This window comes from Pelodiscus sinensis, chromosome 5 (assembly GCF_052426305.1).
Source record: "Pelodiscus sinensis isolate ZL-2025 chromosome 5, ASM5242630v1, whole genome shotgun sequence".
NCBI lineage: Eukaryota > Metazoa > Chordata > Testudines > Trionychidae > Pelodiscus > Pelodiscus sinensis.
Window position 1 is genome coordinate 66,073,943 of NC_143056.1, and position 21,934 is coordinate 66,095,876.

The 21,934-nt window shown below is 46.5% G+C and overlaps 1 protein-coding gene across 4 annotated transcripts in view; it reads right to left on the reverse strand.

Annotated features, from left to right (window-relative positions):
* Positions 1 to 21,934, reverse strand: part of CDAN1 (codanin 1) — a 58,121-nt gene that overhangs the window by 4,112 nt on the left and 32,075 nt on the right. For 3 of the 4 annotated variants that reach the window (XR_012903455.2, XM_075927240.2, XM_075927242.2), the window contains exons 12-25: positions 21,310 to 21,424; positions 18,413 to 18,556; positions 17,545 to 17,711; positions 16,008 to 16,089; positions 15,207 to 15,296; positions 11,542 to 11,596; positions 10,333 to 10,466; positions 9,366 to 9,472; positions 6,842 to 6,991; positions 5,912 to 5,975; positions 5,280 to 5,358; positions 3,815 to 3,972; positions 2,106 to 2,213; positions 1,704 to 1,767 (exon numbers count right to left, since the gene is read on the reverse strand). Coding sequence is in view for 3 of the 4 variants with exons in the window: in XM_075927240.2 (XP_075783355.2) it covers positions 1,704 to 1,767; positions 2,106 to 2,213; positions 3,815 to 3,972; positions 5,280 to 5,358; positions 5,912 to 5,975; positions 6,842 to 6,991; positions 9,366 to 9,472; positions 10,333 to 10,466; positions 11,542 to 11,596; positions 15,207 to 15,296; positions 16,008 to 16,089; positions 17,545 to 17,711; positions 18,413 to 18,556; positions 21,310 to 21,424 (1,517 nt within the window). In the remaining variant the exon portion in view is untranslated. The remainder of the gene's footprint in view (positions 1 to 1,703; positions 1,768 to 2,105; positions 2,214 to 3,814; positions 3,973 to 5,279; positions 5,359 to 5,911; positions 5,976 to 6,841; positions 6,992 to 9,365; positions 9,473 to 10,332; positions 10,467 to 11,541; positions 11,597 to 15,206; positions 15,297 to 16,007; positions 16,090 to 17,544; positions 17,712 to 18,412; positions 18,557 to 21,309; positions 21,425 to 21,934) is intronic. The other variant, XM_075927241.2, reaches the window with a different exon arrangement.

Below are 21,934 nucleotides of genomic sequence, written 5' to 3' on the forward strand. Positions count from 1 at the left end.
AAGCCAATGGTTATTTTAACTGAACAGAACATATAAACAAAAAAGTATGTTTTGTGTTAATAGATCAGTAGATCCTAGATTGTGAGGCTGCTGTATAGTGGATTATACAGCAGCCTCAGTTAATAGTGGATGAACAGTTTATAGTGGATGAACTGTTCCTTTTTAATTATTCTTATTACAGTATTTGTAAATTCAGCTAAATAATGAACCCTAAAAAGCTTCAGATCTTCCCTGTAGTCGCTTGTCATTTTATGAAAAGGCAGAACTGCACTTCCAGCCTCAGAAAAGTGCTTAGCATAAGCTTTACACACATCCAAGGTATAGGAAAGACTGTTCTTTGAAAGGGGAACATTTCAAGAGGAGTCCACTACTCCCTCTGAAGACTGTAGATCGGGGTGGGTAATAATTTTTGATGGAGAGCCATTCCAAGAATTTGGTAAGTGGTCAAGGGTCACACTCATCCATTCTACTAACACAGAAGGTGCAGGGTCTGAGATGGAGATGAGGTACAGGAGAGAACTCAGAGTAGGGGTTTCGGGTGCAGGAAGAGGCGTTCGGTGTGGGAGGAAGTTTGGGTAAAGAACAGGGTTGTGACGTGTGGTAATGGGCTTGAGATGCAGGAGGACTGCAGGAGGTGTGGAAGAGGGATTCCAGAGGGGGTGGTGATTTGGGTTGTGACCTGGAGCAGAGGGTTGGGGTGCAGGGTCTGGTGCAGGTATGGGGGTGCAAAGGGTTTGGATTACATGGGGCAGGGGAGGGGCAAAGAGTTTGGGGGGGAGGGGAAGAGGACTGAACTGACAGGTGTGCTTTGGCTGGGAGACACTTATCTAGGTAGCTCCCAGCCACCAGCACAGCAGGTCCCCCCTGCCTTCCACAGCCCCACACACCATTCAGAGCTGCTAGCTGCGGGGGCCATGTGCTTTGCTGAGCACCGCAAGCCAGTGATTCTTCCTGCACTGGGTAGTGCGCAAAGCCCTCTCCCCGGCTATGGCTTGCAGCAGTGCTCAGAGAAGCGCATGGCCTCCACAGCCAGCTGCTGCGTGATGGGTCAGGGCAGGCAGGGAGCTTCCGTAGGCTGGACTGGGTGGCTTGGTGAGCTGAATCCAGCCCACAGGCTATATTTTGCCCATCTCTGCTCTAAATAGCAGAGTGTGGAAGACTGGCCATTAGCTAGAAGTGTGTGAGACATCAATGCAAGTATCAGAGACCACAATCTGACAATTAGCAAGAGGAGAAATCACACTTTGTAGTTAAGCTGCTGCTATGAGACCAAGACAATACTGTGTTGGCTGAATCTACAGAGAGGTCACTGATCCACGTGAAATGAGCTACTGTCTCTCACAAGAGAGGCATGACCACTGGAATCAAGCATTCCATTTAGAAAAGTGTTCAACTCCAAGAACCCAGAGACAGGGATCTCAGAGCTCACTGAGTGTCTTAATGTGGGGACCAAGAAATGGGAGGGGGGAGAGTGTGACTGAATTAAATGTGTAGCTGAAGGAGGGTCAGCTCAAAGGAATTATGTTTGAAGGGTTTTAAGAAAGCGATCTCCCAGTCACCCTCTGGGGTTTGCGATGCAACATCTTTGTAGACCCAGTGATATTTTTGGAACGAGACACCCAACAAAACTGAATTAAAAGCAAGGAGACATGGAGGACACTGCGAGATGAAGGAAGAGCAGTCAGCATTAACAATGCACTTACCTAAGAGAGATGCCAACTCTACAGTGCACCTCGCCAGCTGCTGCTCTGAGGTGGGACACATGAACTAAAAAAAACGAAATTGGCATGCCACCATCACAAAATCATCCCAAAACCTAGAGCCTCTGCCTCTGATTTAACAGACAGCAGCTTTGCATTAAAAATTATTAGGAAAGGCATGAGCAGCAACAGCAGGAAGCACAGCACTGCTGGTTCAGGGTCATTAAAGAAGGCCTGGTGAGAAAGATGCAAAATATTGTTCTGCACCAGTTGTCACATACCCACACATCTAAGGCCAGAGAACAAAACGGTGCCCACTGAACCCTAGCACCAGCTCAGACAGGTTCATTACACTAGCAGGTACACAGAAGGCTCAAAAAGCACTGTGTACGTCTTTTCTTTTACCTTTCTGCATCGAAGTGTTTGGCTCAGTCTTTTCAACAGGCACTCCAGCTGGACATAAGGAATTCCTTCATTTTCATCCCGAGGTCCCACTGCAATGCAGAGTACGTCCTAGATGAAAAGAAGCAGAGAAATGGTATCCAAAGGCAGGCACCTAAATCTATATTTAAGCATATAAGTGGCCTGACTTTTGCTTGTAAGCTCTCATTGATATTAATAAGGGCCACAGCTCTTCACTGCTATTGCAAATCACATCACTAATTAAGGCACCCAAATTTGAAAGTTTTTGTCTAAATGATTTGCCAAAAATCAGTCAGTCGCACAGCTGACAGTAGAACCCAAGTCTTCTGACTCCAAACTGAACTTCTTGATTGTGCTTCAATCATCTTCAGCCTCACTATAAGGCTCAACCTCATTACAAAAAGTGCTATATTACACTCAAAACAAATAATGTAGCAGAACTCTCTGGTTCTTTGAATGTTTCCTGATGCTGTACAAGGTTAACATCTAGCATTACCAGTGTCTTACCAACCTGTACCAGTATACTTGAATGACAACTATGGGCACAACTCCAATTAGAAGCCTTGTAAACAACTATTTTAGAATTTCAAAAGGATTGTGTCCGCTCTAATTACTCTAAATCAAAGCTTTGCAAAAAGCATGGTTTTACAAAAAAATTAAGATCTTCATAAAACTGAGGTTTTTTTTTTTTTTAAAGGGTTTCTACTGGAATTACAAAAAAAAAAAAAAAAAAAAAAAGGAAACCATATTCTGCTTCAGTTTTTGCAACCAAAGCACTGGAAACAGTGGCCTAGTATATGTGAAACTGATCGCAATATGACTATAGCTAGTCAACTTTCATTACCCAGATAAACAGAAATTAACTCAGTGAAACAAGCATAGCAAATAGTGAAAAGCAGATGAGATTATGAATTATTCGATCATTTAATGTAACTGATAACAGGACAGTTCAGAGTTTTTTATTATAAGAGAACAATTTCCATGTACACCTGATACAGGGGAAGGTAGGAAGGTATTTTACATCAGTTCTAATAGGAAGGGAATCTGGAAAAAAACCACTAAAGCTGTCCCACTACTTCCTTCTATCTCTAGAACTTCAAATTGCTCCTAAGTCCAATTAAGTGAAGAGGGGAAGGCAGACAGGCAAATGCCTTTCCATAGATTTGTCCTGATGTAGCTGTCTGGAACCCAGCACAGTTCTGTTGGTGCATAAGAGATCAGAATCCAGCTAGCTCTGCAAGGCTGATAGGGATAAAAACCTGGACCTACTTAGTTCCTGAATTCAGTAGAGCTCACTCAAAAACAGAGGGAGCAGATCTGTAGAGTAAGGAGGAGCCATTTTGATATGGTCACTTCAGAGCAGAGGTGCACAGAGCTCACGGTGGCAGGATGGCTTTGAATCCCCAAAGCAGGGATTCTGGACTTTTATACGTGGAATCAGATAAACATCTCCCTTCTCCTCGTCCCTCCACAGCCATATCACTATGAACACTGTATTTGACAGGTCCCTTGGGAACAGAATGCTGATCTCTAAGAAGCTAAGGGAAGGGAAAGAAGCAACGGTAGGCGCACACACCCCACCACCTCAAGCTCAGAGCTTGTTCCTTGGAAGTGAGACAGCTTAACTTTATTCAGGGAAAGAAAGTCAAAAAAGTATCTATGTAACCAAGGAAACAGTGGAAGTTCTGTACTTTGATCTCATTGATGATCTGAGAAGGGAACGGAGCGTGGTGCTGGCAGTCAGAGGGACAACCTTTTCTCTCCCCCTGTGCATCTTCACTGGACAAGGAAGGCCCCTGGACTCTTAGCATTCGATTAAAAGTAGTTCTCACTTCTCTTTTGATCAGTGCTGTAAGGAAAAAAGAACAAGGCTTATTATATTCATTATATTCACATCATGAAGAGTTCCCTCAAATCTCTCTCCATTGAGTGGTGTGTCAGGACCAGCATGAGGAATGTGTTAGGCTTCCAACATCCCAGGCCTCTGAGCATCTATTCCTTTGAACAATCAGAGGCTCCTTATGACCCACCAACCAGGGCAAGAGCAGAAACAATGCACCCTCAGCTCTTCTCAGGAGTTTAGGTTAATGGTAATGCCTAGCCAATCTATTAGAAGATCTCTGTGTGTCCTGTAAGCAGCAGCAGATAAACAAGCATCACTATTAGGTAGCGTTTACACTAGAAAGATGAACTGGTGTGTTGTGCCATTTAACATGTCGGTGCTCTAGCATACCTGAACTAGCCATCACATCAAGTCACGTTTTCAGCCCAGCACCACATTACAGAAGGCCCCTGAGATGCGACCACTCAAGTTCCAACCCTTCCTCCCCCACCGCACTTGCAAAAATGGTTGTAAGCGCAGAAGGGGCTGGAAACCCCGACTTACATCCTCAGCCTGCATTTACAATGGTGCATGGCACCTACCGTAAATGCGGGTTCGAGTTATAACACCCCGAAGTTGCAACGCTTCCTCCGGAACCGATCGCGTCACAAGTTGGGGGCCTCCTGTCATTCTGTTATAGCTGCAGCGCTTGCTGAGTACCTAGCGCACAGTTCTTGGCACAGCTGCCAGAAGCAACTGCTTCTGGGGAGATTCTGAAATGTTACCAATAAACTATAGAACACTAGCTGGAAAACTGCCTAATTGTTTCACTGAAATCAGTGCAGACTGAAATGGTTCTGTCTAAACTGTTGTTCAAACCAAGTGGTACTTGTTTTTCAGGCAAGCCCTAAGGAGTACTTGCTGGTGTAGACACAAGGTGTTTTACAAGCACTCTGTAGGAAACAAGCAGTCCTTAACACTGTAAACGTATAGTGCAGAAAATACTTTAACCCAAGAGACAGATTAGGAGGAAGTCTCCCATACTGTATAACACAGTGCCCAACAGACTCCTGACCTCTCTGATCCTGAAGTGACAAAGATGAAAGTCCCATAACTCAAAACCTTGCACTTTGGGTTGGAAACTAGATGAGTCAGAACAGCAACCCCCTTCCTCTGCTTCTAAACAGGGACAGATGAGCAGGACAAAGCTTTGACTAAAAGAAAACCAGGGAGAGCATGTACTTCATTACACAGGCAAGACCTCTCCTCTGATCTTACAGAAGTCCCTGCCTTTCAGGTCAGGAGCAGCCACAGTGCAGAGAGTGGAGGCCTACCTGTGATGTTGGTCGACAACCAGGTGCAGGCCTTCTCAGTAGCCAGTCCCACTGCAATGTCTTCTGCACTGCTCAAAACCTTTGAAATGGACAAAGCAGCACGGCAGTTATCACCACTCGTAGGAGAGTTGTGCCTTGCCAGGCAGGGAGAGACAAAGGAACAAAATCTCTAGGGAAGACTTCATTTCAACATACATTGTGTTCAGAGTCAATATGGGCATCTCCTGATCAATTCAAATGGGACAAGGAAACTGGGCTCTCAAATAACCAAAAGGGTCCTTTTACACATTTTCACTGTGAACCCCATTGACTCAGGCAGTATTTGGTGCTATGAGAGACATGTAACAATGTAGAATATATATTAAATATGATTAATGAATCACATTAATCTGAATGGGAGCTAACAGTGAAGTCAAATGATAAGGATGTGAATAACTTTGACCATTTTGGATCATTTTGGCAGAAACGCTCACTCAACCTGAACAGGCATGCGCGACTCAGAGTGATTTTACATCTTTATGTCAGTAACTTTGGCCCCCCTACCATGGAAGGGTTTAAAAGTGGCAGCAGTGGCAATACAGGGATACTGATCAGGAATGAAAGGCAAGGCCTTTAGTAGGCACAATACATACTGCTGCTGTCGTCTCTTCTGGCAGCAGCACTCTCACAGCCTCAGGCCCTTTCAACCTGCAAAATCTGCAAAGAAAAATGGCAAAACACCCTACTGTTGTGTCAGCCAAAGCTCTAGAGGTACCTCTACCTCTTAGGGTAGGGTTCTCAACCTTCATAGCACCAATGCCCCCCTTCTGACAACAAAATTACTACACAAGCACAGAAGTGGGGGACTGAAGCCTGAACCCGTCTGACCCCCACTACCAAAGACCCAGGGCCTCAGTCTCAGGCAAGGGGCCTGTAACCTCAGGGCTGATGTCCAAGGGCAAAGGGGCACAGGCTTTAGCTATGGCCCCAGGCAATGGAGCTCAAGCTTCAGCTTCAACCCTAGGCCCCAGCAAGTCTACATCAGTGCTGGCACCACCATTAAAATGGGATCATGACCCACTTTGGGGCCTTGACCCACAGTTTGAGAACAACGGCTCTAGGGTGACAGGGACGTCTCTGCTGGGACTTCCCCTTGCTTTATTACATTTCATCATTTGGACATTATAGTGGGTCCCACGACCAGGAAGGGCAGAATCAGGTACGCACAATTTAATTACTGGCTCCTGCTACAGGTAGTTGAGCTGTAACACCCAGGACTCTCCTTCCTTCCTCTCACAAAAGAGGGGAAAATACAATCACTAGAGAATAAGTCCATTAGGAGCTAGAAGCAGCTAGGAGCAGCTAGGTTATACAGGATAGTACCCTCCTCAATTCCTTCCCAGGATCAGAAGGAACCCAGAAAGAATCTGAGCTCAGATTATAGGGATGCTGCTAAACATCCCAGAATGTCTGAAGCAGAGGCCAGGGAGGTTAAAAATACTGGTGTAATCATAGAGCCTGCATATTAAGGAATCTGCAGTGAAATGGAAGAGAAGTGACTAGTTTGAGTAGCTTCTGCTTACTCTCTGCCTTTGTGGAGAGCCTGTGCCCCTTCCTCGTAGAGCTGGGCACACACCTCGTCCAGCAGTTTGCTATGATTAGCATCCTCTTCTTTTACCTTATCCTGCAGCATGACCTCTGCCCTTTTGACCAGCTCTGCTACCAGGGTTGCCCTGTTACAAGACAACAGCACAACAGAGAACAAGTCAGGAAATCAGGAAACCTCTTCAAGAGGGGAACCATTTTCCTTTAGACCACAGGCGAAACACCACACTAAGACAAAAAACTTTATTACATGGTATTTATTGTATTACTCTAACCCCCTCCCCTCCACTATGAGAGAATCTTATCCCATTTTCATTGGAACTCATTGCCACAGGATGCTGTTGAGGCCCAAAAACAGTAAGATTCAAAAAGGGACTATAAGTTTCTACTACCAGCAAGACTATCCAGAGTTGTCAGTGATGGCCAACACATTTTGGAAGAGAAATTAAACCTCGTGCCTCAGGCCTTAAGTCAATCTCTAAATATTAGGATTTAGGATAAGACACAACATGGAGGGTATATTATCCCACAATGTGACATTTCTTGCACCTTTCTCTGAAGCATCAGCTACAGGACACTGGGCTAGAAGAATTACAGACATGATCCAGTATGGCAATTCCTATGTTTCCATGTTCACTTCAAACAGATATAATCCAAACTGACAAAGGATACGCAGCCTCTCCCTGAAAGTATTCTCAGAAACACCCTAGGACACTAAGCTCTTTTGTGCACGAGTTCAGGCAGCTAGTCACCAGCACCTTGCCTAGACTAGCACTTACACTGGTGTCCTCTAGCAACTGACAGTACTGAACTCAGCAGGCAGTAGACTCAAAGGGATGTTCTAGAGCAGACATCAAGGTGTAAGTGTCTGCTTACATGATCTATGTTAAAAACACTGGTAATTTCCGCCCAAGTCTTACAGGCCAGGCCTACAGGAGACCTGGAATGTTGGTTAAGGTATGCAACTTCAGCTATGTAAAATACATAGCTAGAGTCATCTTCCATTGAGTTTGGTGCCATCTTCACCGAGGGAGGCCAACAGGAGCACACACTCCCATCGGCTTCCCTTACTCAGCGACTGTCAGAAGTACTGGTGCCAAGTGGGGCCACGAGAAGAGCAATCTCCAGGGCAGCAAGTGAACACATGACATGGCCTTACTGAACAGATGCCTATGTCACGAAGCCACCATGGTATGGCCCCTCAAAAGAGAGGCCATGGGCAAATGGGACACGACAAGGAACCAAACTTGCTGTTTCACCCCTAAAAGTGGATGCCCATCTGACCAGGATCATACAAACTAGCTGTGCAATATTATGACACCTTACTCTATCTGCACTTTATCTCTTGTTGACAGGCCTTCACTCCCTGAAACAGTCGGTCCAGGGCCTCCAACTAGCACTCAGGTTCTCATACAGAGTTTCTCTCTCAATTTAGAAAATCCACCACCACAAAGAATGAGAAGAATCTCTGAGAGGGCTCATTAGAAAGAGGAAACACTCCCAGGGATACTCTGGACTAATGTGTCTGCCATTGAGCTCTGGCTAAGGGGGGGGGGGTATTTAACCTTGGAGAATGAATCTGAAAACTGGCAAGCCCCAGTCAGAGACATGGAGATCACTGCCTCAGAGGAGGCTACAGAAATGGGGCTCAAAACTTTTTATCTGATAAACGTATTTGCAGATCTTTCTAAATGAAATTGATCAGTTTTTCAAAGTAGAAGCTTGGTACCACTGGGAGGGGAGGCTTATTCTGCATAGGCCAAAGAGTGCCCAAGTGGATTCCATTCCAGTCTCAGCGTCCTCAAGAAATCCAATATGGGAGAAAACTTCCAACATCCAGGGAGAGATTCTCCCCACCTTCCTCTCCAAGGGAAGTGGCAACTCGCCTTTGAAACAGCTGATATACTAAGCTGTAATTTTAAAATAAACACTGCCCATTTGTAATGCCATCCAATTGCGGGCTTCTCATAGGACTGTGTTATGAGTGAGAACCTTAACACTCCATCAGGCAGGGAAGTAATTCCTTGTTTCCACAAATGAAACAGACACCAAGAGATTAAATGACTTCTGCCCAACGGCGCCGAACAGGTCAGTGGCTAACTCCCAGGGCCCCCGTCACCCATGTTTTACAATGCCTGCAAGTGGCAGCCAGTGTTCAGGGGCAGGTTAGGGAAGGTTCTGTCATCTTCAAAGGGATGAGGCTGCGAGGCAAGACAAGTGGGCAAACAGCATTTGCACAGATGTCTAATCGGATGGGCTCTGCTGTTACACAATCTCCTTCCATCTTCAAAAGGGGACGCCACTTTCAATACATCTAATGGGAAAAAATGCAGAGTGCTCCCCAGAATGAGCCTAACAAAGCACCAGACAGACTCGGACTGCCCACTGTGAGCAGTGAGGCCAATGCAGCAACTCTCTCTGCAGCGTACACTCAAACCCTTGGCCTCAGATTAAAACACCAGGCAAGTAGGAATTTTTGAAGGTGCCAAAACCAGCACTTACTTGATGTGCTTAACGCAGTTGGATCCCACCCTCTCCGCTACAAATTCCACTGTTCTCTGCAGGGATGGGGGCTGATTGTGGAAGAAGGCCTGCTCCAGCTCCACCTGCTCAAAAGGAAGAACAAGAGCTACAAAAAGACCAAGGCACTCCACACCGGTCCTCTCCTCTGAACTACAGGAATAAACAGGCCCAGAGCACATTTCTGTGCACAACAGAGCGGCAGACACAAAACTTGCCTAGAATAGAGCATTTTGTGATTACAACCCTGGATATAAGCATTTTACAGGGTGTGCAAATCTTCCTCTTATCTGTTAGCCCAAAGCTTACTTCTTGAGTTATGGGAAACTGCAAAATGATTGATTACAAGGGGAAGAGAGAAAGAAAAAAAATACTGATAGCTCTTGTCCAGTCTGAGAGTAGCACCTTCTTAGCAGGCTTCAACTAGGAGCACTGTATGGCAACGAGCCATTCCCAGGGGGCGTAGCTTTATCCCCTTGAATTAGAGAATTGGCAACACTGCACCACACACATCCTAGCATTACTACAGAGGAGTCAGAGCAGTGTAAACAGGAAGTCAGGGTACATGCCACAGAGAAGAGAGAGGAAGACAGACTGGGTAAATAATCATCTGTGTGTTTGACAGGAAAGGATTCTATATTCAGGTTCTCTGAAATTTAGAGCCCTCCTCCTATCAATGCTGGAAGATTTTACAAGCAGAATAGTAGGATCAGTCATCCTTCCTCTTAACTGTTAAGCAAGAGATTGCTTTCTGACTATGACTTTGTTGATCTCCCTCCCATATAGTTTTAAGATAACAGTACAGCTTGCAGTCCTGAACACTTCCTCCCTTTGTATATCTGTTGTAAAAAGCCACTTCATTTTCAGAGTTCTCTCATTACATAGAAACAATGTAGATCCCTAACTTGTGCAAGAAGACAGTACACCGCTCCTCTCAGGTTCTCTCTACCTGCAATTTTTGCTGTGTGATGGAAGGTTTGGGTGCCAAGGACTCCGTGGCAGTTGGGGTTATTTTCCTTATAAAACCACCATTCTTTGATCCACTGCCAGCCACAAAGGAAGCCAACAGCTTCCGTAGCTCTCCTGTAAAAAGAAACAGGGGTGAAGAGTAGTCCCCACATACACATTTGTAACCATGGACAATGAGCCAGATGTGCCCAGGCGTTCATTGAAACAGGTTCTGCAATGTCTTAGCTTTTGTGAAACCAAAGGAGAGTAAGTTTCGGATCTGAGGAGAGGCCAGTGCAAACCCAGCCTCCCGTACACTCATGGTGGCGATGAAGCAAGATGCAAGCCCCTACCCTTTGCAGCTTGGCACAGCACCCCCAGAAGCTGCTCGACTAGGGCATATTGAGCTAGACAGGCTTTGGTGACAATCCCGCCCACTCCTCCTCAGATTGCAGGATGAAAAGTGGCAGCTCTGCAAAGGCCACTGGGTTTGTGGGAGAACGAAGGTTCCTGAGCATAGCAGGGCAGGTATGGAGAGAATGCTGGAGGTGAGCGCCATGCAGAGAACTTCAACCCTGCAACTTGTGATGAGCATTTCTCATGTAAGAATCATTGCACAGACTGTAGAGCTTTCCCTACAACCACATGCACATCAGTGCATGATGAAGTAACACTTCTCCCTATCACATTCAGAGCCAACACTGGCCCTTCGTAAGTCAGGCAGGTGCCTCTGTTGTATGAGTGCACCCACTAGTAAGCAGTCTCTTAAGGAAACAATGCAAGTGACAGTGTACCTCAGTCAATTCTGACAACAAAAGTTTGAAACTAAAAGCTATTAAGGTACAAAGGAATTCCCCCTCTCTGCCTTAAGTAAGTGTCAGCCTAGAGATCAGGGTACTGTCAGAATCCAAACCCTTCTACTTTAAACAGAGCATTGGGCAGCCTGGCGTTCCTCCATTCAAGTCCAACTTTCATGGAGAGCCAGGCTGGCCCACTCCTGTGAATCACTCATTCTACCCAGCCAGAACTGCAGCCAGTCTGCAGCCTCCCTCTCCCCTGAGAGGTACTTCTATCAACATATTCATGACTTGGTCTTTTAATCAAGGTCAAAGTTACATGGCTGAGATTTAAGGTTGTGGGGAGGGGTAAGAAAGATGATCTGACTCATGAGACCAAAGAATGCTAGCACTAGCATCAATACAATACTCACCAAGGTAGGGACAGCATGTATAAAGTAACTGCTGATCCACCAAAGGCACAGAATCCTGGGAAAGGAAGAAAGGGAAGCTGAAGGACAGAACAGCTATAAAAGGCATCTTTAGAGGTTTAGAAATCCCTTATGCATCTCACAGATGCCTCATGGCACCTTATCAAAATCTGGAGCTAACAACAAGCCAGATCAAGTCAATTTGAAGGGAAACATGAACTCTTAACACCCACAGAGTAGGGATGTTGGATATCGTGCAACTAATAGTCATGTAACCTCATGAAATCTTAACAGGGACTCCCCTGTATTAGAGGCAGCTGCACAGAGTGGCAGGTGAGAGCCCATCAGCCAGGAGAGCCAGTTCAAAAACCAAGTCCCTATGCAGACCAGCTGATACAGAGTAAGGATGTTAAAATGCAGTTAATTGACTAGTCGATGGAATTTCCATCAACTAGTCGATAGGCACTTCCACATTCCTCCTTTGAAATGTACAAGAGCCCCCGCTGAGGCTCTTGCACATTTCAAAGGAGGAATGCAGAATTCTGCGTACAGCCCGGGGCCAGCGGGAAGTCCTGCTGACTCCGGGCTCCGGGCTGCACAAAGATGCCTGCTTTGAAATGCACAAGAGTCCCCACTGTGCATTTCAAAGTTATGGAGCCCAGGGTCAGCAGGGGACTCAGAGTCCCCACCACTAACCCTGGGCTCCATGCTACTCTGCATGCCACTAGGAGCCCAGAGTCAACTGAGGACTCCCCAGCTGACCCCGGCTCCACACAGCACTTTCTCGGAACCCGCCCCAGGTTCTGGGGAAGTGCCGGAAGGAGCCTGGTATCAGCTGGGGAGTTCCCAGCTGATCCAGAGTTCTGGGGAAACACCACAAGGAGCCTGGAGTCAGCTGGGGACTCCCCAGGTGATTCTAGACTCTGCGCGGCAGCGGAACCCGGGGTCAGCTGGGGACTCCCCAACTGACCGCGGGTTCTGGGGAAATGTCTAGCAGAGCCCAGGATCAGCTGATCCCAGACTCCATTACTTTCCATTTGAAATGCGCGGAGGAAGTGTTTTAAAGGGGCAGCCGCCGCACAGCTGATCCGTGCAGCGGCACACTGCCTTGAGGTTTCAAAGGAGCAGCGGTGCAGCACTGCCACTTTGAAATACCCCTCCCCAGCATGCTGCCCCTCTCTCATAGGGGCAGTGGGGAGAATCAACTAGTGAAGTTATCAAAAGACTATCCGATAAGGAAATGCTTATCAGATAGTCGACTATTCTTTAACATCCCTAATACAGAGGTGGCAGCAGACCCTGCGGACAGGCCGCTGCCGCAGACCAGCAAGGGGGGGTGACAGCAGGGTTCACAGAGTCAGTGTGCACGGGGAGCCTACTTGAAAGCCAGTTTCCCATGCATATCAGCTCCAGCCTGGCTCCCTCACCCTCTGCACTGCTGCCTCTATCAGCTGCCTCTGATACAGAGGCCACAAGGGAGGGGGAGGGAGAATGCATGGAGTCAACAAGATTAACCAATAAGCCAAGGTTTACTGGTTAATCATGTAGTCAAATACACATTGACATCCCTACCACAGAGTTAATTCCAGCCCTCAAATGGGCAGTCAACAGTGCTGCATTTTAGCAAGATCTCCCATTGTTTGAGGTTTAGTCCTGATCACTGTCAAAGCCCTGCTGAGAGTAAATGGCTGTAAAGAAGGATTAGGGACCCCAGCAGAGGCCTGCTGCCCTAATGGGGAGGAACTCAAACTAGGGGGAGGGTAAAGCACACACAATTACTAAAAATTAAAGCTCCACCACTGCTTCCACTCAGACATACACAATCAGTCCACTTGACTTGAGACACTGACCCATGGAGTTACAGAACCATCCACCTACTTCCTCTCCTCCTCCCACCCCCGTCGTACCATACAGCACAGCCAAACGGTGAGGATCGGGGAAAGCCTAGCATCCCATCATTGTACATATTTAGAAAAAGCCACAATGGAGTTCTGCATCTGCCCCCTGCCACTGGGGTGCGACTGCACTTCTTGCACTGTAACAAGACACTCTCGTACAGTGGTGAAACAGGCTCGAAGCTACCCCACACAAACAAGGGATGTGGGATCTGAAAACTGCCTATTTGCTAGCTTGAATTATTTTTTACCCTCTAAATGGGTTTTGTTCAGGTGCTAGTTACTCTGTGCCAGGCCAAGCGGACTGTTAAGCATCCCAATACCAGCAGACTCATTTAAAAACCCAAGTCATCTATTTCCTGCTTCTGTTCTGTCATCACTGCTAGCACCTGGAACAGGCTGCAACTCACTCATCCTGCACTAGAGATGTAAAAATTCCATTTAATTGGTGAACTGAGTAAAGGGGAGGGCGGGATGGGGAGGCTTGAGCAACCACCCCCTCCTCACCCCACCACAGCCAGGATCTGCTCCAGCCAGGCCAGAGCAGCCCCTGCCTGCAGGGTGCCTGGGTGCACCACATAGGCTGCTCCAGCAATCCGGAGCAGCCTCTGGCTATGGCATGCCTGGGTTCACTATGGAGAGGGGCTGCTCCAACCCTGGAGCAGCCCCTGTTTGTGGCAGGCCTCAGGGCAGGCAGGGAACTGCTCCAGCTCCCCCCCCCCCCAATCAGTTAACCAGAACTAGTAACCATCACTCGTTAAGGGTGATGCTTACTGGTTAGCCTTTCACATCCCTATTCTGCACTGGGGATACTCTATCAACAGCAGATCAAAGTAGGGATATGAATGTTAACCGGTAAGCATCACTCTTCTCTTCTTAAAGAGACCCTAGATAATTTCATGGAGGTTAGGTCCATAAAAGGCTATTAGCCAGGGGATAAAATGGTGTCCTTGGCCTCTGTTTGTCAGAGGCTGGAGAGGGATGGCAGGAGACAAATCGCTTGATCATTGTCTTCGGTCCACCCTCCCTGGAGCACCTGGTGCTGGCCACTGTCGGCAGACAGGCTACTGGGCTAGATGGACCTTTGGTCTGACCCAGTACGGCCATTCTTATGTTCTTATGTGATGCTTACCGGTTACAGATAACTGGCGGGGGCTGAAGCAGATTGATGGGGCCGGCTGGAGCAACACCTGTCCACAGCAGGTCCAGCCCATCTGGAGGAGCACACCACAGGTGGTGATGCTCCAGCCCAGCTGGAGCAGCCCCTGTCTGCAGCAGGCCCAGTCCAGTATGCTACAGGCAGGGTCACTCCAGCCCAGCCAGTGCAGCCCCAGCCTAGCCAGGCTTCACACACATACAAGTGGTTAACTAGTTAAACTTGACATTTAACTGGTTAATTGATTAAATGGGATTTTACATCCCTAGCTCAGTCTCTAAATAAACATGCTTGTATGCTCTAGCAAGTACTCGTCTCCTTGGCAAAGCACCACCATGGTTTATCAAAAGCCCCAAGAGGTAATTTGCATCAAAGAAGCAGATTGCAGCTGCCTGGGCTTTAATATTGAGGTCCAAACCACAGAGAAGACAGGTCCCAGCATGCAATGCAATCTGATCAGTTAGACAAGTTGAAGCGCTGCATAGAGTCTTTGTTCAGCACATAAGCCACTAAATAGAATGTTGAAGTCCACAGGCTTCAATATTGAAATCTACAGGCCATACATGCCTCAGTCAAGCAGCAGCAAACATTAAAAGCAGCTGCTGTCACAAACTTACCAAAGCCTGAGCAGATGTCACAGTGTCCCTGGTCAGCCCCTCCCATCTGATTTCACTGGTGAAGAACAACTCCTCTGGGACAGAGGGGACCTGGAAAACAAACCCCCAATCGCCATTCATGGGCAGTCAGTAAGTGAAACACAGCCCCAGCTACTGGGTTTGGAGAGTCTTTCAACAGTCAAAAGCAAAAGCAAAAGCAAAACCAAACCATATTCTGTCACAGAGAGTCTTCTATTCTCTGCCAGGCCCACCGTGCCAAAGGTAGCTTTTTTCCATACAAGTGAGTTTATTACCCATCATTTCACATATCCCAGCCTCCCGCTTTGATCTCACTCACTCCATTAAAACAGGCAACGTTCTGCTGAGCACAGAGTGGGACTCCCTTTGGGGTTTCAATGTCATGTTTTAAATCAGCAAGTTTTCTGTTAGTTATCGTAAAGAACTGCCACCTCCCCACAGCACTCAGCACACTGCCTCGGCAAGACCATTTCCAATTTCGGCAGGAATTAATTTTCCTTTGCTCTTGAGGAAAAATACTATCTAGTTTAATGACAATGAGACCTACAGAAATAAACTATGGAACTGATTAGACAATGAGATCTTCTCTAGAGGAACATTGAAACAGCCTACAGAATTCTACAGCAGGGCTATAAGTCTTTATTAAATTATACAGGAGCGTTAATAAATCCCACTCTACAGAAAGGATCTCATTTATTTTCATCTCACTTTATCTCCTTTTCAATTATTTTATATTTATATTCAGCACACTTCTCCAGTCATTTACACGTTGAGCTACTGTACCTGAAAGAGCCAGCCCAGCACTGCAAGTATCAGTAGCTTGTTCAGAAAACTCATCTCCTTTTCTTCAGAAAGAACCAGGCCTCTGCCATGGAAAAAGGGCAGTAGAAAAGACTTTTATACTTCAACAGATTAAAAAAATATATTCTTGTTATAACTTGTCTTCGTGCTCTCCATCTCCCTGGCCTGTCCCATGCATGGTCTACCTTAGATCTCAGGCTCTTTTGAGTAAGGCATCTTATCCCACACACAAATAACGTACAACATGCATTGTACATTTGGCCTGCAGTGACTGTAAGACATGCTACAAATCCCATCTCTTTGCCTTAGTTTTGATGGAGATGAGAAGAATTGAGAGTATTTGGGCAGTGAGGAACTTTGCAGAGGGACTTCTAAATTTATATTTGGCAGCTGCACGCTGTGAGTGAAGACACATGGAAAGTTATATATATTTAATCAAACTCTATACAGGTTGAACCTCCCAAATCTGAGACTCTCTGGTCTGGCAACATCCATGGTCCAGCAGGATGTTGCTGGACCAAAGAACTCCAGAGACCAGAAGTGGGAGCCAGCCAGGAGAACACAGGACTGGGGATCCCGAGCTGAGCCAGCAGTAGCTGGGCCAGGCAGCAGCTAGGGAGTGGCTAGGGAGCCTATGTCCTCCTGATTGGCAAACCCTTTAATCAGTGGGGCCTGGTGGTGAATGGGGAGCTCCCACCCCACTAAGCAACTCCCAATGGGCAGTGGAGCCAGGCGACACCAGTTTGGGGAACCCAGGGAACCCCCAGCAGAAGCAGGATTGGCCCCAGCAGTGGAGCCAGCAGCAGCCAGGCAGCCCTGACCAGAGAACCCTAGGAAATCCCCAGTGACAGCAGGCCAGGCAGACCTGGCCTGGGAACTTCCAGGCATCACTGGGGCCAGGCAGGGCCAGGGAATATCCCCACTGGCGGTGGACTTGGGTGGCCCCTGCCAGGGAACTCCCAGCAGCAGCAGGGCCAGGTGGCTGCAGGTGAGCCTTTGCCAGGAAGCCCCAAGGACTTCCCCCAAAGACAGCAGGGCCAGCAGCACCTGAGTGGGGCTGGTGGCGGCTGGGCAACTTGGCAGGAGAACCCCTGGTGGCAGCGGGGCCCAGGCCGGAAGCCTGGGGAACTCTGGTGGCAACAAGCAGGCAGCAGGGTGTCGGGGGGGAGAGCGGGACTCCAGCCTTGGGAACCCCAAGGAGCGGAGCTGACAGCAGGGCAGCCAGCAGGGGAGCACTGACCTCCCCTCGTCTAGCAAACTCCCTGGTTCAGGTCCACTCAAGTGTCAAATTTCCTAAAGCTTGCAACGGGCTCTTTTTTAACATAGTATTTCTTTTGTTTCTATACAAGTGACTTCATCCTTCTGTCCCTATTACAGCTATAAGGGATTTTTATAACGGTCCCACCTGAGGACCACCAAGTAGCCGCACAGCCCCACTTTGGAAGAAGAGTGGGATTCCCATCACCACTACAAAGAAACATTCTCAAGCAAATACAGGAGCCCTTGCTCAGTGTCTCACCTGTAAAGCTGCAGCAGAAGGGAAAATACCCTCCCATAGTAGTCAAGGAATGGAGCAAAATGGTCCACAAGAGAGAGGAATTCTACAACCCAAGGAATGGTAAGGATAGTACGTCGGTTCAAGATCGATCGTCTCAGGAGCTTCAATACATCCAGTACAGGCAGGGTCTTGATGGGCAATACACATTAAGTCAACTTAAAGTAGTTTGAAGCTAACTTTTCACACTTTAAAAAGAAAATCCGCATCTATCTTCTGGCTTTTCTTTCCACAATTTAACGCTTTGCACAATTAAGTGGTAATGAAATGGCTAGTGGCTGGAGACCTATATAAATTAAATACAGTGATATTAATAGTTCATGGAGATCCCACTGTAGTTTTGAGAAGATGGTCTTCTGGATAGAACCTTGACATAGTATCAATAGAGCTCAGTTAATTTCTTACAGATAAAAGGCAATCTGCACATGGTTTGGTATATTAATGAAGAGATTTAGGGAAGAGCGGAGACACTTCTGAAAGTGTTTCTGGCAGTAGAACCCTTACCTACAATGTGAAAAAGGAAGTCTTTGCAGCAAAATCAGGTCTGATACAATGCCCATGATTCAACAGCATTATCAACAAAGTCAGCACTGCTCCACTAACGCCTCCCTTTTCTCTATCTTATACACTTCTCTTCACACAGCAGGGCACACATGTAGGAGATAAGGCACAGCACAGTGTGGAACTCATCAGGGAGACTGTCCCACCTCACTACTTGACTTGACGTTGCCAGAGGCAGCAGAGAAATACCTGCCTCATCAGGGGGCAAAGAAAACTTACTTGCCAAGCAAAAGCCCAGAAGGTACAGGCTGGTTTTCTAGCTGTTACTTACTTGATTCCTTAATGCCACTGCAGACTCCTGCAAGTCTCTACTCGGTGGTTCCACTGTTCGATATGGCAGGAAAACAAGAAATCCCAGAAACTTTCCCAGGAGTCGGAGAGTCATCAGGGCCACCATGAAATGCTTTTTTTCATCCTGAAACAGGGAAAAGTAAAACTGGTCAGCAACACCACCACAAACTGGGAAGCCTAAGAGCAGTCATAGTAGGTCAGATCAAAGGTCCATCTAGCCAAGCATCCTGTCTTCCAACAGCGACAAATGCCAGGTGCCTCAGAGGGAATGTGCACAAGTAGTAATCCACCCCATTGCCCTTTCCCAGCTTCTAACAGAGGCTATGGACACCATCCCTGCCCCTCCCAGCTAACAGCCATTAATGGACCCATCCTACGTGAAATGTAGGATTCTTTTTTGAATCCTGTTATAATCTTGGCCTTCACAACATCTTCTGGCAGAGTTAACCTGTGGAACTATGCTTTGTATGAAAAAAATACTCCTTTTCATTTGTATTAAACCTGCTGCCTATTAATTTCATTTGGAGACTCCCTAGATCTTGTGTTATGAGGAGGAGTAAGCAGTATGTCCTTATCTACCTTCTCTACAGCTATCACAATATTACAGACCTCAACCATACAGCCCCCTTAGCTGTTTCTTTTCCAAGTTGAAAAGTCCCAGCCTTATTAATCTCTTCTCACATCAGAGGTGATTGGTAAGGGGGCGCCAACCATGAGTACCCCCTCCACATCAAGCCCCCCCCCCCTTGCTCCACTTCTACCCTACTCACACACACCACTTCCATTGAGTGCTGGGGTGGTTCCGCCTTTATCCCCCAAACAGCATGGCCTGAGAGCAGCACGAGGTAGTGCTGCCTTGCTGCACTTTCCACACTGCGGCACTGCTAGTAAGTGCAGGGGAACTTCTGCTGCCAGAACCAGCCCTCCGGCTCCACTAGTCTCCTTGCCAACTGCTGGCCAGCCTCTCCCACCTCGGAAGGGTGCATGTGACCCCTCATGAACCCCCATGTATCACCCTCACCTCACACGGAAGCCATTCCATATCCCTAATTATTTTTGTTGCGCTTTTCTGAACCTTTCCTGATTCCAAAATGTATCTTTTTAGAGCAGTACTCAACCACATTTGCACACAGTATATTCAAGATGTGGGTGTACACCAAGGATTTATATAGGGACAATATGATATTTTCAATCTTATCTATCCATTGCTGACCGATTCCCTATATTTTTCCTCTTTGACTGTTGCTGCACGTTGAGTAAATGTTTTCAATAAACTATTCATGATGACTCCAAGTTCTCCCCCCTCCTCCCCCACACACACACAACCCAGACTGTGCATCCCTAATTTAGGCTCTATTCTTTTATATGTATAGCTGGGATTATACTTTCCAGAGTACATTACTTTACATTTATCAACATTAAATTTAATCTGCGATTTTGTTGCCCCAGCTGCCTAGTTTTGAGAGATCCTTTTGTAGCTCTTTGCAGTCTGCCTTGGACTTAACTATCATGAGCAGTTTTGTAGAATCCACAAATTTTGCTGCCTCATTTATCCCCTTTTCTAGATCATTTATCAATATGACTAACCCCAGAACAGACCTTCCGGGACACCATTATTTACCTTTCTCCTTTCTGAAAACTGACCCTTTATACCTACCTTTGCTTCCTATCTTTTAACCAGTTACCAATCTACGAGAAGACCTTCCCTCTTGCATCATGGCAGCTTACTTGGCTAAAGAGGGTACGGTGAGGGACCACATCAAAGGCTTTCTGAATAGCTTAAATACACTATATCCACCGAATCCCAGTCCACATGCTTGCTGACCCTGTCAAAGAATTCTTGTAGACTGGTGAAACATTATTTCCCTTTACAAAACCCATGTTGACTCTTCCCCAATAAATTATGTTTATCTATGTATCTAACAATTCTGTTCTTTACTACAGTTTCAGTTTGCCCGGTACCTGAAAGCAGGCTTACAGGCTGTAATTGCCAAGGTCACCCCTGGAGCAACTTTTAAGCTGAGCTATCAGTCATTGAAACACCACATGTAGGACGCTAGGCTGCCATCTTCACCAAATCATTTTTCAGGGTGAACCTGCTCTCTAAGTTCTCAGGGACATCAGCTGCGGCTCGGCTGCTGTTGGCTACGTGCTGTGCTTGCTTTGTTGCCAGAGTTGAAGAAACAACAAACCCTGGGATCTTAGGCAAACTAAATTATTTGGGAGTTGTACAACATGATCATGAAAGATCCTGCTGGCCATATTCTGACTTCTGTTACATCTGTAAAAACCTCAGGATTTTAGTGGAGTTGCACAGACAACTAGGCAAAGTTTGAGAACAATGGGATTGCACGGTTAGCCTTACAGTCAGAACTTAGTTAACAATTCTGATGATGCTGCATAAGCCAGAAGAGAACCTAATTCTCTCTCCTATAGGTATGTTAGTTCTACAGAGTTAACATGAAAAATTACTTTATTTTTAGTGCAGTCAGACCATCAGACTCACAGTGAACAGACCTGCTAAGATGCCAAAACTTGTCACTCTTTAGAGTAAAACCACATTTTAAGAGTTGTTAAACATCAAAAGTGCCATGCTTTGCATAGTTTCTGCTGTAACCATAACTGTAGCAGGACACAGAAGCAAAGCTAAAGTGGCTACTGGAACTTTAGTGGAAAATTTCTTACCTTCCACACACAGCGACAAAACAGCAAATAGTATTTTAGAATTTAAGAGGGTAACAATTACAACTATAACTGAATTTTAAACAAATCCATTCTTATTTATATCACTAACAGCTAGGAAACCATCGTCATGAACCAGCTGTTGGACTGATCAATGAACAAATTTTTAGCAATTACCTGGAACATAACACTTACCTGTTCATCCATATCTGCTTCCCCATCACTAGGTTCATGCTCTACAAAAGTAAGGCCATCCAGCTCGAGTATCTTTAGGCACAGGCTATCCATCAGATGCTGGTTGAACTGGTAGCTTCAGCAAAAGATGAAAAGTCAGACTGAAGGTGAAAATAGTAGTGGAATCTCAACTAATATTTAAGCCTTAATCACTGAAGCTGGGGAGAGTTGATACAAAACATCAGCTCATTTAAGGGAAGCTCCAAGTACATTGTGTGGTCAAGAATAGCACTGTCTGCCCAGGCTCTGTCTGGCTCTTAGACTCCAGGAAAGTCTCTGCACACAGCTCTGTCAATACACTAGCCAACCTCGACATTAAACTAACACTTCTTCCATTCTAATCTTGGGCTTCTCTGGAACAGAGACTCATTATTCTCCAATGGTGTGCTGGTTCTAATAATGATGATCTACAGATGAGATTGTGAGGTCCTCTAAACTCACTGCAGTTGCAGTCTAAGGGAGATCTGCATCTATGCACTGAAGGGCTAACCATGTAGCAGCCTCACACTCCATTGCAGGGCACTAAATATCACCTTGTGAGGAACACTTCAGCTATGTAGAGCACCTGCTGTTCATTGTTGAATCA